This window comes from Coturnix japonica, chromosome 2, assembly GCF_054131305.1.
Source record: "Coturnix japonica strain WE chromosome 2, WE-NBRP24, whole genome shotgun sequence".
Lineage (NCBI taxonomy): Eukaryota > Metazoa > Chordata > Aves > Galliformes > Phasianidae > Coturnix > Coturnix japonica.
In genome coordinates this window covers 28,104,269-28,120,898 of record NC_140664.1, presented here as the reverse complement: position 1 = coordinate 28,120,898, position 16,630 = coordinate 28,104,269, and the positions used below count along the sequence as shown (strand labels likewise).

At 38.6% G+C, this 16,630-nt stretch overlaps 1 protein-coding gene across 6 annotated transcripts in view; it reads right to left on the bottom strand.

Annotated features, from left to right (window-relative positions):
* Positions 1–16,630, bottom strand: part of JPH1 (junctophilin 1) — an 82,397-nt gene that overhangs the window by 13,091 nt on the left and 52,676 nt on the right. For all 6 annotated transcript variants that reach the window (XM_032442765.2, XM_015855791.2, XM_015855790.2 and 3 more), the window contains exon 3: positions 16,113–16,231. In XM_032442765.2, the coding sequence (XP_032298656.2) occupies positions 16,113–16,231 (119 nt within the window). The remainder of the gene's footprint in view (positions 1–16,112; positions 16,232–16,630) is intronic.

Genomic DNA, 16,630 nt, shown 5'->3' with positions numbered 1-16,630 from the left:
ACAAACTTCAGTTTTCTTCTCTTTCAACAGGAGATAAAACTAGTGGTATTAAGAAGAAAGGGTACCTAGAAGAGCTCTGCCTAACATTTAAGCTGAAACCATGGAACTGTTTATTTGTAATAACTATTTATTACAGAAATCTACACGTATGTTCATGTTAGATTCCTCCCTCTGTCTACTACAATGAAAGCACCCCATTCTGGAACACCCTTGCTTCAGCCTTTCAGTTTTACTCAAGCAGCACCCGAACTGATCTTGCCTGTACCCCTATAGCATCTCTGCTTCTGATCTACCCAGAAAATTCTCATCCTGAGACAGCTCTCCACTACCCAACATAGATAAAGACCTGAGATCTGTTAATATATCACAGAGCTTGGACTGAAGGTACTCTAATAAGAAACACCTGAGTCTCACAAATGTCAGTCTTCTTCATTGTTTCCTATGATCTATAAAAACCTTCTGAAGTTGGACAGAGGATTTTCCTCCTGTGACCTCCAGGCTACACTACATTTTCTCCATGTAGAGGGAAAAACAAAAAACAAACAGGCTAAAAGTGATACATTTTTACTGGGTATATGGCAATATTTGATGCTAAGCAACACTGAGCTCAACTAAATGAGGTGTACCCTCTGCATCAAAGTTAGGCCTGAGAGAGTCTGATCAGACACTGAGGAATTGCTTCAGTGTAACAAAGCAACCACTCTCCCTCTCCCATACGCTTCAACACATCACATATGGCTATTAGAGATAAATCTCTTGCTTCCAGTCCTGCCAGCCACATCTTTCTGATACTTAAATTCTTGGCTCTGTTCTGATGTTAGCTTTGGAGACCGGCCAAGGACTTTTATATACACATACATATATATATATACACATATATGTTCACAGCACAAGTCTAAAGGAGTTATGTTTTTCAGTTTCTAGTTCAAGCAACCAGTAGATATATTCCTATGATATTTCTGAATACCTAAGAACCACCTGGTCTGGAAAGCAGATCCAATAAGTATTTTCTAACCAAGTAAAGATAAGCTTTCCTTGTAGAAGAACCTGTGTGTTTTCCCATGGTGACTTGCTGATCTTGCTACTGCCTTCTTAAAACTGATGGACTTTTGCTGCTCAGTGTTAGTTATTAGGCAGTTTTGGTTCATACTGTTGTGATTCCAGCTGGATGGCATTGTTGAAGTGACAGTTAGACAGCAGATTAAGGAAATAGCTTATGAAAACCCAAGGACTGTATTATTTGTAATATATGTAAATGAGGGTGGAAGCTGCTCTCCTTGAACAGCACTTCACAGATTCATAGAATATCCCAAGTTGGGAAAGACTCACAAGGATCACTGAGTTCAAATTCTCAACAACTCAAAATTCAAACCCTGTGTCTGAGAGTGTTGCCCAAGTGCTCCTTAAACTCTGACAGGTTTGGTGCCATGAACACTGCCCTGGACAGCCTGTTCCTGTGCCTGACCACCCTCTGGTGAAGAACCTTTTCCTAACACCCACCTGAACTTCCCCTGACACATATGCATGCCATTTCCTCATGTACTGTTGCTGCCACCAAAGAGCAGAGATCAGCCCAGTCCCTTGTGAGAAATCTGTATGCTATGATGAGGTTTTCCATTCAGCCTTCCTGAATTTGAACAAATGTAATTTACTGCAGTGGATGAGTTGGGCTTTGGTTTAGTTGCAGGCAAACTCATTGTTTTTCTAACACTACAGTTTCTTGCAAAGTTCTCGTGTAACATGTCCTTCCTCCTGGAAGGTCTCCAGGAAGTGATGTGACAGCACAGCATGCCCTGAAAATGAGAAGAGAAGGGTGGCCTGGTTCTGCCACAGCATTTTTGGAGAGGTGACAGCCGCATGCTTTCCCCCATAGCCTAGTGAGGTATACATATTGGCATCAGGGCGCTGCTTAAGGATTGGGGCTCAAGCAATGTCTAAAAATGTCATCTTGCAGGATGGTGTAAACGCAGTGTTTCCCAAGAAGGCTAGGAGACCTTGTGTCTTATCAGCTTGGAATGAAATCTCAAGCTCAAGAAGGACTGCAGAATGTACCTTGGATAGTGAGAAAAAAGGTGTGGATATTTATTCTTATATTTCAGCTTCAAGCTGTACTCCTGCCTATTCAATCTAGCCAGTTTGACAGATTTTGGGCCGTGTGAAAAAGAAGAGATGGGGATACAGGAAAAAGTTGGAACTGAAGGGGAGGATGAGTTCCAGAGGTGTTGAAGGTACCAGAATTCCCTACAGTAGGCTGATGACCCTTCAGGATCATTTCTGAATTTCAGTCCATATGTACAATACAATAACCTGCCAGAAATCTAATTTCCATAATTCAGCATGCTTTTGCCGCACTTCAGTGTAATCTACATCCTCCAAATTATTCAGATTATATATATATATATATATATATATATATATATATATATATAAATTTGTCAAAACAGACCTATATCATAACATATCAGCCATTCTGGTTTTGTGGTAAGACTGCCACAATGCATTTTCAAGTGACCAAAGAACACCCATTTTGTTTTCTTTTACTAAAAATAAAATAGTCCTTTACTATTATGCAGAATTAATATATATACTAGAATACTGAATTAAAATAGTATTAGGCAAGTTAAATATACTATATTCTAGCACATTTTAGTTCAACGTAGCACAAAATCCTCTGAGAATTAATCCATTGATCCTAGTCTCTTGCAGCTTTCCATGTACTCCAGTATGACCTTAGATGTGCTTATTTGGCTTATATGTACAAAGGATCTCAAGCAACAGATATACAGGTTTGAATGCTTTTCCCTGAACAAAAATTACTTAGGACAGAATTCTATTGATATCAATAAGTAACCTCCACAGGAAGCCTTTTCATGGTGCCAGGTATGTTCCTTCAGGGAGAGAATGTCGTGCAAAACTTCACTAGGACATAAGGTCTCATTCTACAGAGAGCAGTTTTTTCTGAGCTATGTTTAAGACACTAAGCAATACAAACAAGAGCCTCTCACCATAGTAGGGCAGTGGATGCCTAGTCCTGCATCCAGGACTATGTGTGACTGATGCAGGTCCTCTAAAACTCTATAGGCTAAGTACAGGCTATACAGAACCTGGTCCTCTTGGTTGACTGACACTCCACCAGTAAACTTTCTGGCTTTTGTGCAAGAGGTACAGCATCCTCTGTCTCCTCTCGCTTTTATTTCTGAAGGCCAAACCATAACCTTTAAATCACTTAAAAGGGATTTGGATGGAAAGTGCTGTAATTACACTCTGCAAAAATGCTAATTTGAGAATTACTTGGCATTTCCTGTGAGACTTTGCTTAATTAGGTCATCATAACTTGCATAACTATACTTAAAACCTAGAGGTTGATGTGTTCTTTACCACAGAGACTGATTTTGTTCTTGAGACAAGCCTTCTATACTCTCCCTACAAGATTTACTTGATTGTCTGTGGAGTAATGGTAACAAAATCAAATTTCTTCCACTGGTCGCTGAAGTCAGATGCTGCAATCCATATGCAAACTTCAGTACATATTATTCATGGTAATTATCTGAAGAGATGCTCAAATCTGTCAAGATTAGAGGTCTCTTTTTTAACTCCTGAGCATTTCTAGAATAATATGAGAAATCATTTGTTCTGAAATGTTCACAGTCTAAAACTATAAAACAGAAAACAACAAAAGAGAAAGAAATTGTTAGTTATGAATACTCATTACATCCTAGAAGAAAACCAGGTCATAATACTACTGAACCAAATTTTAAGCCTTTTGTTTCTAAAAGCACTGTACTATTTTTTTAAATGCTGTTTTTAACAGAAATTGCTATTTACTGTTTGAGAAATAGAAAAGTGAAAATCACTTGGTTTGCTATCTTCTGATGTGATCAATAATTTTCTAAAGTATTACCACTGGCAATAATATCTGTGATCTCATCATATTTGCTACTGCAATGAACATTCATAAAGATCAATTAATCCAGTACCATTTTTTTCCTTCCCCTGCAATTATCCAAAATTGGATTTTTCACAGCAGGACACCTATTTTATAATTATTCCTCAGTATTCAGGATTGAAACTAGGTGAGGGAAATATAATAATTTATCGGTCTGTTAGAAGAAGAGATTCAGTGAGTCACTAAGAAAGTGCAAATAACTATATTCAGTAAGATTTATAAAGACAGAGCTTTTTATTATTGCTCCATTGTGGATGTGTGTAGCGGGGGGAAAGAACTATAATTAACATCACCAGTACTTCCTCTGTTTTATTCTTAATTTTATAAAGGTAATACTTGTTAACAGGGAAAAAAAAAAAAAAAAAAGCTTTTAACTGGTAGACTGCTGGCTTGAATTCTGACTAAATGAATGGATGGTTATGCAATATCATGTGTAGAATGTGTTGATGAACTCAGCAGAGCGTAGCTATGGTTATGGCTTCAGCAACGCTTGGCAGCCGGGTCAGCCATCTTGGCAGGCTGCAATGGGACAGAAGGCCTGGAGTATGAGGGAGTGGGATTACAGCCATAGAGAAACTGATGACTATAATCCAAGGTGCTCAAAGAGGCACAGGACTCTGAGAGATTATATGTTCTGATTGATTTAGATACAGAAGTTTACGATGTTATCCCCCGAGATGTCTGCAGCGCCTTTGTGACAATTACAGCATCTCAGCAGCAGGGCATGGAAGGGAACAGCTGTTTAAAGGCTGGAGAAATGCAGAAAAATATGCAAGATGTCTGGGTCTCAGACAGCAAGAGGGTATCTGACTTGATTGTCAATTTGGAGGTGGGATTCTCCTTGAAAGAAATGCCCTGTTCCCAGTGATGCACATATATATTCCTAATAATTCCTTAATTCAGAATATTCATGCTGTTAAAATTACTTTTTCCTTAAGCGATACTCCTGGTAGCTTTTTTACTCTGATTGCACTGTAGGCAAGAAGGGAAACTAACATGTGCCAACACTCACTAGATCCATGAATGTCATGTAGAATGATGCCTACATGCATTTAATTTTTTGGACCTGTTGAGATTTGATCTGGCAGCCTGCTGTCCTTCAAGTTATGTACTACCAATGTGACCTCAGAGTGTAACACAGATAGTGCATAATAATATGTAATTGCCACAACCTGACAAAAGCCACATTATCAACCAGGGATGTAAAAGATAGAATACCAAATGGTTCACTTACAAATAAGATTTAAAGTTAGTATTGTTAAACAATGTAGCCTTAAATGCAACTTTCCTTCCTTAAATAAGGCATAATTGGTGGAAATTGGAGAAATTGCTCATTAATTGTCTCATATACAGCTTCAAACACTCAAGCTCCTCTTTATCAAATAGCGCAGGTTGGGAATAGACATGATTCTCACTTCAGGGATGTAGTTAACAGCAACCATCTGGATCTTGAATTTGATGGATGTTGGGTTGAATTCTGGTTTGCTGAGGTTGTGTTCACATTTCTGACAGCGCAGTGAACGTTTGATCAGGAGGTGCTTATGATGTGGGTAGAGCTGGGAAGCACAGATTGGCTGGAAGTCAGGCTGCAGCAAGCGCTGATGCAGCGTAGTCACTTCAGTCAGATTGAACTCTCAACTACTTTATCCCTTTATCATGTAGTAGAATAAATAATTTCCAAGTAGCTAGACACTGTAAATACTGCCAATACTTTATTTTCCTGATTTTGACATAAAAAGAAATGATGTGGCCTTCCAAAAGCCCACATCAAACACTTCCTCTCACAAAGATCAAGAGTGCTGAGTTACTTATTTACTGGACACGCATCAGGGATATGTACACACCTGACAGAACCAAAGGGTAGTTCTCAAGCTTCTGTGTTTACTCTGCTCTGATGTTTGCACACCAGAAGACCATGGCCAGTGAATGGATGACTATCTGCATTTCACACAGAGTGCTTGATTCTCAGTTTAAAAAGACATTTGTTGAAAAGATCATGGTATTCTGTTATCTCACAATGCTGTAAGAAATCTCTTGAAAATATTAACGCATCTAATCAAGCACCTAGACTTGAGCTCTTAGCAACTGCAATGACAAAAATAATAATAATAAAAAAAAGGAAATGGACTTCCAGCAAGTGGTCCAAATCATATACAATATCACAAACTTGTGAGTCCTGAAGTAGGATGACAGAACAGGAGCATGAATGCCACTCCAATCTGTAAGAAACCCAGGCAGTTAGCAGTTCCTGGATATTTGAATTTGAGTCATCCAATCATAAACATATCTGAATATAATAAATAAACAGTGTTTTTTTATTTTGTATCCCCCTAGATTTTGCAATAAATAATTTTGTTCTCACTAGAAACTTGAAACAGACTTATCCCACCTGATAGACAGAAGAGTGAGCGCTGCACGTCACCTCACTGGGACATCAGCTTATGGGTATAGAAATTGCTCATGACTGGCAATCTTAATTACTGCAGGGCTTTCTTTACTTACCCTAGCTCACTGCTGATGAATACTGGCAGAACCTGTTCTACAAGACTATGGTTTTGGCATAGGGCTCTTGTATTTAGAACAGGCTTCATTCTTACTGGCTGGACAATGTACACTTTGTAGTTAATGTGAATGTTTGCAGTTAAATAACACATGTACTATAATGCACCTGTATTCTTTGGAACCTGCAGACTGTTTAATATGAACTAACCAGAGAAGTATGTTTTTAGCTTTTCCACTGAAAAAAGAGGCTACTTCAGCCAGGCTGCACTGAGGCAATAGGCAGGCTGAAGCCTAGGACCAACATATGTTTCACTGTTATCACTCAGAAGAATATGTGAACCTCTGTGGGAACTCATTTTCTGAAAGCTGGAAAAAAGTCACTGGAAAATTTAGCAAATGTTAACTACAGCAGTGGTGTTTTCAGGTTCTTTTATGTTGATCATAAAAGATGTGCAGAAGTGAAAAGCTTTAATTCTGTTATCATAATTGCATATTCTCTGAAGAGATTAATTGTGTAAAGAGTCTGCTAGTAATAGACTTTTTTTACCCAGTAAAATCACATTTCTTTTATCCTTTTTCTAAGGGTGCCCACACCTTCCTTGTACGATGATGCCCGAAGTTAGACATAGTATTTCAGAATGTCACTTGCGTCATGCAGAAGAAGGACTATTACTCCTCTTCTCCATGACGTGCTTCTTCTGTATATGCAGACTGGAATAGTATCAGCTGCTTCTCCCCCTGTATCACATTTCAAGAGTGTGGCTACCATCCTGTTCAATAGGGGTTTGGCAACTGACTTCAACAGGAGCTGGTTCACATCTCATCTCAAACTGCATGAGTCTGCCAGTCCCAAAGGGCTTCTCATAGCATTTCTGAGGAAGAGGTCACTGTCTTCATCTTAAATACTAAGTCTGGTATTTCTACCAACTAATTTGGTGAATAATTCATGGAGTGAATAACAGCACCCAGTTTCTCCTAGATGTGAAATATTACAGACATTCGTTCTAATCTGTTGCAGCTTGTGATTTCAGCATATCACTTCACTACTACCTTTTCATTTAAATAACACTGTTGACCACACTATAAAAATACACAACATGCCACCCATGATACTTTGCTAGTCTGTGAAGACTAGAGTGAAATGACTACCAATTTCTATGTCATTTTATTAGGTTTTTCTCTCCTTGCTATTTTTCACTTTTTCTTTTTTCTTTTTTCTTTTTTTTTTTTTTTTCTCATCAACAATTTTCACCATTCCTCTTATAATCAGACAGGAAAACTACCTATACGCAGCTGATCTTCCTTTTGAAAACATTATGAATTAGTAGTTGTCATGTCTTTTTTTAGCTAAACCAGAAAATCAAACAAATTCAGTGAAGTTCAGAATCAAAACAGGTCTGATTTGTCTATCAAGCTTTATATTAAAAACGAAATACTTATGGCTCTGTTATTTATTGTTCTCTTAGTAGATCCTCCCCTTTTGTGTATCAGTCACTGATTTGCTTTTTTATTCCACATTAAAACATGTTCTCAGTGAGACAAAAAATGTTAATAGACTGTTGAAGCTGTGTCAGATACACTGCCTCTTGGGTCGCACACAAACATGTAGGAAGAGCAGATTTTACTTCCTTGCTCTGTTTTATTCTTAACGCCTTTTTATTTTAGCAGTAATAAAAAATCAAGTCTACCACTGAGGTGCATTAAAAAGAATGTGGCCAGCAGGTCAAGGGAGGTGATTCTCCCCCTCTCCTCTGTCCTAGGGAGGCCACATTTAGACTACTGTGTCCAGTTCCAGGCTACCCGGTCCAAAAAAGACAGGGACTCCTAGAAGGAAGATGATTAAGGGCCTGGGGCACCTCCCTTATGAGGAAAGACTGAGTAAACTGGGTCTGTTCAGCCTGGGGAAAAGAAGACTGAGGGGGGATATGATTAATTTTTATAAATATCTAAAGGGAGGTGGGAGGCAAATGGATGAGGCCAAGCTCTTCTCAGTGGTATGTAGGGATAGGACAAGGCACAGTGGCCTAAAACTTGAACACAGTGAGTTCCATACAAACATGCAGAAGAACTTTACAGCAAGGGTGACAGAGCACTGGAACAGGTTGCCCAGAGAGGCTGTGGATTTTCCTTCTATGAAGATAATCAATGGATGCCTACCTGCGCAACCTACGGTAGTGTACCTGCTTTAGCCAGGGGGGATTGGACTTGATGATCTCTTGACATCTCTTCCAACCCCCATGGTTCTGTGATTCTGTAAAATACATCCAGTGTTTGGGCTCTAGACATGAGTATTTATGCTTGTGAACTGTGTGCCATTCAGATTCACTACTAGGAAGATATGAAAAATATTCACTGCTTTTTGAGGTTTTATCAATTTTCACAGAATCACAGAATGACCCGGGTTGGAAGGGACCTCAAGGATCATGTAGTTCCAACCCCCCTGCCTGGCAGGGCCACCAAACATACACCTTTACTAGATCAGGTTGCCCAGGGCCCCGTCCAACCTGGTCTTGAACACCTCCAAGGACGGGGCATCCACAACCACCCTGGGCAGCCTGTTCCAGGGCCTAACCACTCTCCTAGTGAAGAACTTCCCCCTAACATCCAACCTAAATCTTCCCTCTTTTAACTTAAAACCATTTCCCTGTGTCCTGCTATTGTCAGCCCTTTGAAGAGTTTACTCCCCTCCTGGGTGTAAGTTCCCTTCAGGTATTGAAAGGCTGCAATGAGGTCACCCTGCAACCTTCTCTTCTCCAGGCTGAACAAGCCCAACTCCCTCAGCCTGTCCTCATAGGGGAGGTGCTCCAATTTTCATGAAGGGTAAAGGGTCAATTCAATATTTTTCAATATTCAGGATCAATATTTCATAAAAACATAGAATCAGAGAATGGCTTGGTTTCAAAGGGATCTTAACAGTCATCTAACTCCAATTCCACTGCTGTAGGCAGTGCTGCCACCCACTAGATCAGGCTGCCCAGGGCTCTATCCAACCTTGCCTTGAATGCCTCCAAAACCAGAACAGTATTCATTAAGCTGCATGAAATTTCTGGAAAAACTGATGTCTTACGTCAAGCAATGGAATCAAGGAGGAATGCTCTGAGTCTGAAGTCAGCTAATAGAACTGACTGCTGCACTGGAAATGCCAGAACCATACAAATCCAATGATCAGTTTAATTCTGGTAAAATTAAGCCATGTGATCTGTTTACTCTTCCATCCTATTCAGGCATCTTTCCAAATACATTCCTAACCTTCTGTATTTAAAGAGAAATCACCATTCCACTCACCTTTTTGACATAATGTCAGTTCTCCCTTTATCTCTGAGTTAGCCACACTGAACTCTTGGTTTGCAATATCCCCTTACTGTTCCGCTTTTCTAAAACTATCCAATACTCTTCACAGTTTGGCAGCTACCCAACAAACTCTTACTGATCCTAATCTTCTTGAGCCACTTCTGCTGATATCCTTGTGTGAGTACTCTGTTTTCACCCTCCTTTTACACGGCTGGCCATACTCCTTTTCTGGAACATTTTTCCTCTGTTAAATTCTGGGATCCCTCCTCTTACTTCCCCCTCATTTTTCTTATCCTTCTTAACTACACCTTCAGAGAATCACAGATTACTCTGTTCTTGGTCCCTCTTCCTTTTCTTCTTACACTCTTCACCCTGTCTAATCTCATCATCATCATCATCACCATCATCATAAAAAAAAAATTAAAAAAAAAAAAAGAAAAAAAAAAGAATCAATTACCAGTTCTATGCAGGTTATGCTTCAAGTCCGGATTTGCCAACTGTTCAGATTAAGATCTGAGTAAATAGCTGCAACAAGACTAAAATGTAGAAATCTTCATCCACCCCAAATTCTCACCATGATCTTCTACAGCATTCTAAAAAATGCTACATTGGTCTACATTGCTCAGGTCTATAATCTGAATCCCATAAATCTTTTTTAGATCTCTCTGTCTTCGAACTCTTTCTACTTCTGTTGTCTTGCAGATTTTCACTGATGTCATGGTTTTGTAATTTTTGCTATTTGTATTCCACATCATACCATCATGTGGAGCACAGAGAAGAAGAACTACACGTCCCAGAGGACCTCAGGGTCAGAGAGGGAAATATGTCATGGAAGTGACACTGGCTCTCTCTCACTGCCTGGCAGTGGGTGTGGGTGTGCTTCCAAGCCGTGGCACCTTCAATTTCAAAGTAGGCTTCTCGGTCTTTGGAAACCTCTCTCTCTCTTATTTCCTTGATTTATTAGCCTCATTTTTAATTATTCATTATTATATTATCTTGTATTCTGATATCTTAGTTAGTAAAACAAGTTTTTTTCCTCCTAAGATCGTTGCCGCTGCTCTGTTTGTGTCCTTGAGCCCAGCTCCCATCTCCCTACCCCCTTCCCTTTTCCCTCCTCATTTTTGGGGTCAGGGTGCCCATGGGCCTACTGCTCCCCCCTTGACACGGACGTAGATCAACCTAAACAACTCCGTGACAACTGAATAAAATGTGTGTTAGCCATCTATTTCTCAGGCACTGGCAAATAAGGAATGCAGCTGTAAAGATCACTTTTTTTTCTCTAGAGTTCTACTGTTTCCTCTAAAATACATCTCTGACTCTCCATTTCCTGTAAAAAGAACAGCAAAGAAGCCCACAGCCCAGCAGCAAGCATTAATTGATGTGGTCAAATAGAACTAGTTGCACCCACATGCATTGTGTAAAATGCATTGTATGTTTAAAAAATAAAAATAAGACCCTTTTCAATGTAATTCAAGTATGTACTAGTATGATAAAATTCTTTAAAAATATGTTACCATCCTCTAGTGAAATTTCACAGCATAAGAAAAGTTCTCACAGTATAGATTTTGTTAGCTGAACTTCAACATGGAACAAATATTTATGATGCAGTTATAAATAGCATTTATAATGGAAATGTTGACTGCTGTGATAATACTCCCATGTGATAGACCTTAATTCATCTTGTCCTTGGCTAATGGACACTTGGACAGACCAATATAGAAATTTATTGGAGCAGGGCGGTAGTGGTCTGGTTCTGTGTCCTGCAGTTAGTTCTTCTTTTTTTGGGGCAAATGAATAATTTTGAACAGGAAAAAGGAGGCAATTAAAGCTCTAAGGTAGCACCAACTTCTTTCTTTCATGGTATGAGCAGCTCAGGGAGTATACCTAAGGCTAGCTTTTAAGAAGGAACTTCAAGATAGCAACTTAGCAGTGACAAAACTGCAGTTACCTCAGGCTAGCTGCCTGATAGTCCAGCTAACTTTGTAGACAGATTTGATAGTCTTTCCTAGGCAACCTACAAGTTGCATCTAGATGTAAATTAGCTAATTCAATACATAATGAAAGCCTGACAAAATTACAGTGATTTCATCAGCTTTACTTCTCCGCAGGAAACTGGTTCTCTGTTATTAGTTTAAAAAGTTAATTATGTGCATTTTTTCCCTCCTAAGAAAGTCGCTTCATTATGTCACTCAAAAGTATGTTGGAAAAACTGAGAAAGCATCCTGGAAAAATGAAACTGGTTCCTTTGCAACCTCTCTTTCCCTTGCCTTCTCCCAAGACTGCTCCTTGTTCCAAGTGCATTCAGGAGGGCTGGGGATTGACCTGAGACAGCAAGTCGTCATACTAAGCAGGACAAATGACATGGGTGGCTGGGGGCACCTATACCTAGGACTTGGCAGGACTGGTGATAAATTCGGAATTTATGCGGCTAGCCAATAGTTAGAAAAAGAAAGAACAGAACAAGAATAACACTTGAAGCCCACCTTTTCTTTCAGCCCATCTTATTACTTTGACTATCAGATACAACCCAAGTGCCTTTGTATACTTCTGTAGACTTCTCCAGACGTGTAAAAAGAAGAGGGAAGCAATAAATTGTAGAGAAATGGTGTCACGGGAAGAATCTAGACAACAGTTGTATAAGGATGATGTAGCAGTATGTCAAATCACTTAAAAAAATGAAGTGACTTTTGTATGACTAAGAATAACTAGTGAGCTTCCTTATGCTTTAAGGCACAAACTGATGGCATAGCTGGTAACTCTAATCAGGGAAAAATGTTCACTGTAATTCGCTTCTTAAATAAAAATATCTGGCCTCGTCCACACGCACTTAGCCAGAACATTCCTGTTAATTAGCACCAGGAAGAAATCTCTCCTTCCTGTCCATATGGAGTTTGTGTTTAGTGAACTGGAGGAGATGGAGACGGCAGAGAGGAGGAAGATGGGAAGGATGTGCTTTCTTCCAAGGTTACAGACATCAACATCTGGTCATAAGGAAGTTTAAAACACAGTTTCTCTTTAAGACATTAGAAATCTGCAGAAATTGCCTGCTGCTTGAAATGCTTTTATTTCTGAAACTTGGTTGCAGAATGTTAAGTATTACTCTTTCTGTAACAGTACCCTAACATTACAGGAAATAATGGCGGTAAATACTAGTAATTCTTTTTATTAGAAAATCTTCATTTGCTGTTCATATATTTAATCTAAAATTCTGTTCACCTCTCTAGCAAGTGTTAACTGTTGAATCGCTTCTTGATTGCTCTCATGCCTTGCTCAGGAGGTCAAAGGCTGGAAGAATTTTTCTGGTGAGCAATATGTGTTCTTGAAGCAGCTGGTTGGCTTGACAAATAATCTGCCATAAAACAATTCAGATTTCAATTTCCAGAGCTTAATTGCTCCATGGTAAAGTGCCCAGACTCTTACCCTGCAGCAAAGTAGTTTTGCCCCTCTTTCATGTAATCAAATGTTATTCATTCAAACTGAATGAAAGAACAGCATACATTTGCTGCAGGATATGTATGCATACAGACACTTACAGCTTAGCTGTCCAGCCTGTGTACTTTAGCTTACCTCCTGACAGTATGTTTACAAGAGTAAATGCTAGAGATGTCTTATAGAATTTAGCATAAATAGGTCAGTCACATCCATTAAACTTGTGCAAGATTAAAACAACCTTCCCCCTTTTTACTGGGTGCCAAAAGCCTTTCTTTTCTATTACATTTTCCATTAGTCATTTACCCTTCTCTAGGCTGTGACATAAAACAGCCTTTATTGTTTTTCTCTAAGCAAAGAAAATCTCAAATTGTCCCTAGATGACTCCTCTGAATGAGAAAGTGGCTCAGGTTTCATTGGTTTCCTGTCCTGATACGCTCTTTTCTGACACATCTGCAAGTTTAGTGATGCCTGGAGGAAACAAACAGGTCAGAGCTGACATTTTTCAAAATTTGTTTTATTTGGTAATAAAAAAGCCTGTAAAGTCCAGTCTTCATAAAGACTGGAACACTTGTTCAATCCACAAAACCTACAGCCTTGTGGGTAGGGCTCTGCAAAGATATGCCATCATTATATCTTTCAATCACTAGCCAAATCTCTGCTACAGCTAAAGTAAAAGTAAAATTTTTCCTGACTCCCAGCTGAACAAGCTTACAGGAGACAGCTCCTTGTAGGCTTCTGACCACTTAGATTATGGCTTAAATCTTTCCAATCATACTTCCTTTCCCAATATGCAAATATTAAGGAATTTATCTACTGGCAAACTAAATTTGAAGATTTCTATAGTGTTTCCATCTTCATGATTCAGACTGACACTATTATTCATACCTGCTGAATGCTACTTTGCTTCCTACCACTTTGTTCTCGTTTCAATCTCATTTTGATCTACATTAAAAAGCTAGAACCTCTTGGCAGTTCTTGATGAATGTCTTAATGAACATAACACGAGAGAGAAAAGCAATTGGGAAGTGAGAACTGTCATGGTACAATGATTTATGAATATTCACTGTAATTATAAATTGTGTTTAATACTATGATATATAGCCCAGAGTGTCTCATATTAAGAATAAGAAATTTGAGAGCTTTATCAAAGATTTTCATCTTTATTGAAATGCACCTAGGCCTTAGGTAATGCAGAAATCACTTATTCAGACAGACAAAAATGCTTAACTTTTTAACAGAAAAGTGTATGTACTACACTAAATATACACAAAATTTTGTCTCTCTTTCTTGTTGATTTGGTATATGCATTTACTCCTTACTGACAGCATACTTCCTGATCTCTCAAAGCTCTTTAAGCTTACAGAGAAAAAATACATTTTCCCAACATAAGTTATTTTCAAGACAACTTAGCACAATGGAAAACTTTTTCTGATGAATTTCTTGGTGTCACATTTTATACCATCAAGTACTTATATTTTCTTTTGAGTCCTCTAGCCATTTCTTTATTTCAGGGGCTCAGCAGCTTTGAAATACTTTCAATCCAGGTGCTTTAACTCCCTAATTTTCATCCTCAGCCAAGTTTTCCTTTGACATGGTCCTTGCTATTAGTTCTCAGCATAACTAAAGTTAGGATTTTTTAACTTATGATTAATGACATGAACTACTGCTGGAAACTGAGAGTTCACCAGCTGACAAAAGAATGAAATAATGAAAAAAAGAAAACGATTTCAGTATCATGGGAGTAAATATGGGCCTCTAATATGATGAATACATAGACAAGGATGTATAGAAGTGATTTCCAACAGTGAAAGGTACATATTGATACCATGTTCAAGCCTGTAAAGTCTTACTATTTGAAATACTTCTGTAGAGCATTGTCTAGAGTTCTGGTTACCCATGTGACACATGGTCACCCAAGAAAGACACATTTAAGCCTGGATACAAAGGCAGACTGCAAGACTTGTAAGCCTCAGCCCTCCCAACCTCAATACACACAGACTGCTCCTTACTACAGAACACTTAGAAAAAATGAAAAAAATAAAATAAGCTAACTAACAATGACTTAAGAACAAGTTATACACAGTAATCATTTACACTACAAGTGAAGGAAATTTCTGGACTGTTAAAGAGTGCTGAAAAAACACAGTTCTTTGGTTGTGGGGCAATTATATCTGCCTGCATCCACAATCTGAGTACAATTAAGGATAAAGGAGTTTTATATCTAAAAGAGAGATGAACAGAAGATGAAGGCAAGCAAACATGAGTCTCAGAGCTATAATTTCTATTAGCATAAAGATTCAGACAAGATCTAGATAAGCAGTAACACAGTATGGCTTTACTCATTTGACAGGTGAAAGACTTTTGAAAATACAATGAATTGGATAAATGCTATTCCATTTTACCCATTTGATTTTAAGCTAAGGAGCAATACACATTTTGATCTTGTGGAAAGATATTAGAAAAAAATAAAGGAAAATCCATGTTGCTCCTTTTTAAAGCAACTTGTTGAACCATGTGTGTATTGGCAAAGAATTTCCCAGAGAACAGGCCTTAGCTAACCAAGACTGTCAAGATTTCCCTCAGACAGTAAAAACACTAAGGGTATTTCCCTTAATAACATTACAGAAACAATCTCAATTTCTGTTTATTTATGTTCTCTGATGTCTTATGTTGGCATCATCTTGAATAAGCTATTAACCAGCCAAAGCTCTAAGCTTGATTCCAACTTTTTGACACTTCACTGTTTAATGCAAAGCAATATCAACAAATAATAAAAAAAATGAAAACAAAATCCTGGAGCAACATACAGTCTTCAGTACCCAACTACTGTTTCTGTAAAAATGACACCATTCAAAATGGAATAATATTTAATATTTAACACCAAATCATTTTACTGCGAGGAGGAAAGACTAGCCACAAACCAAAACCAATCTATAATTACCTGGTTGGTAGAAATTTGGTGAAAGTTCTCTGGCAACTGCTCTTGCAATATCACATTCCTGACGAGCAGACTGAGCAGCCTGATCCGCAGCATCAGCTTTAGCTCTTGCATGTGCAGTTCTGTACAGAGTAGAAAACAGGTTATATGCAGGAGTCTTTTATGTGTTGCATCAATAATGAGAAAGTACAGTATTGCGCTGTACTGTACAATTGCACTGTTATGCCCACATGCTTTATACAACTGCAAATCAAAGCATATAAGTTACTCTTCTCTGTTCTTCAACCCTGCTCATTGTTGTATCGTATTTACTTGTAGGTACACAATTTACAACCTAGCCTGATAAACTCCTGAAGTACAATAATAAGAAATATCTAAATGAAATTGAGATGATTATACGGTCAAATGCTAACACACAGAACACAAAGTGTACAGGAGGTCAGACTGGGACACTACACTGACTCCTGAGCAGGGAGCTCTGAGACCAGGAGACACAATCTTCTGAGAGACTGTAGAATGCC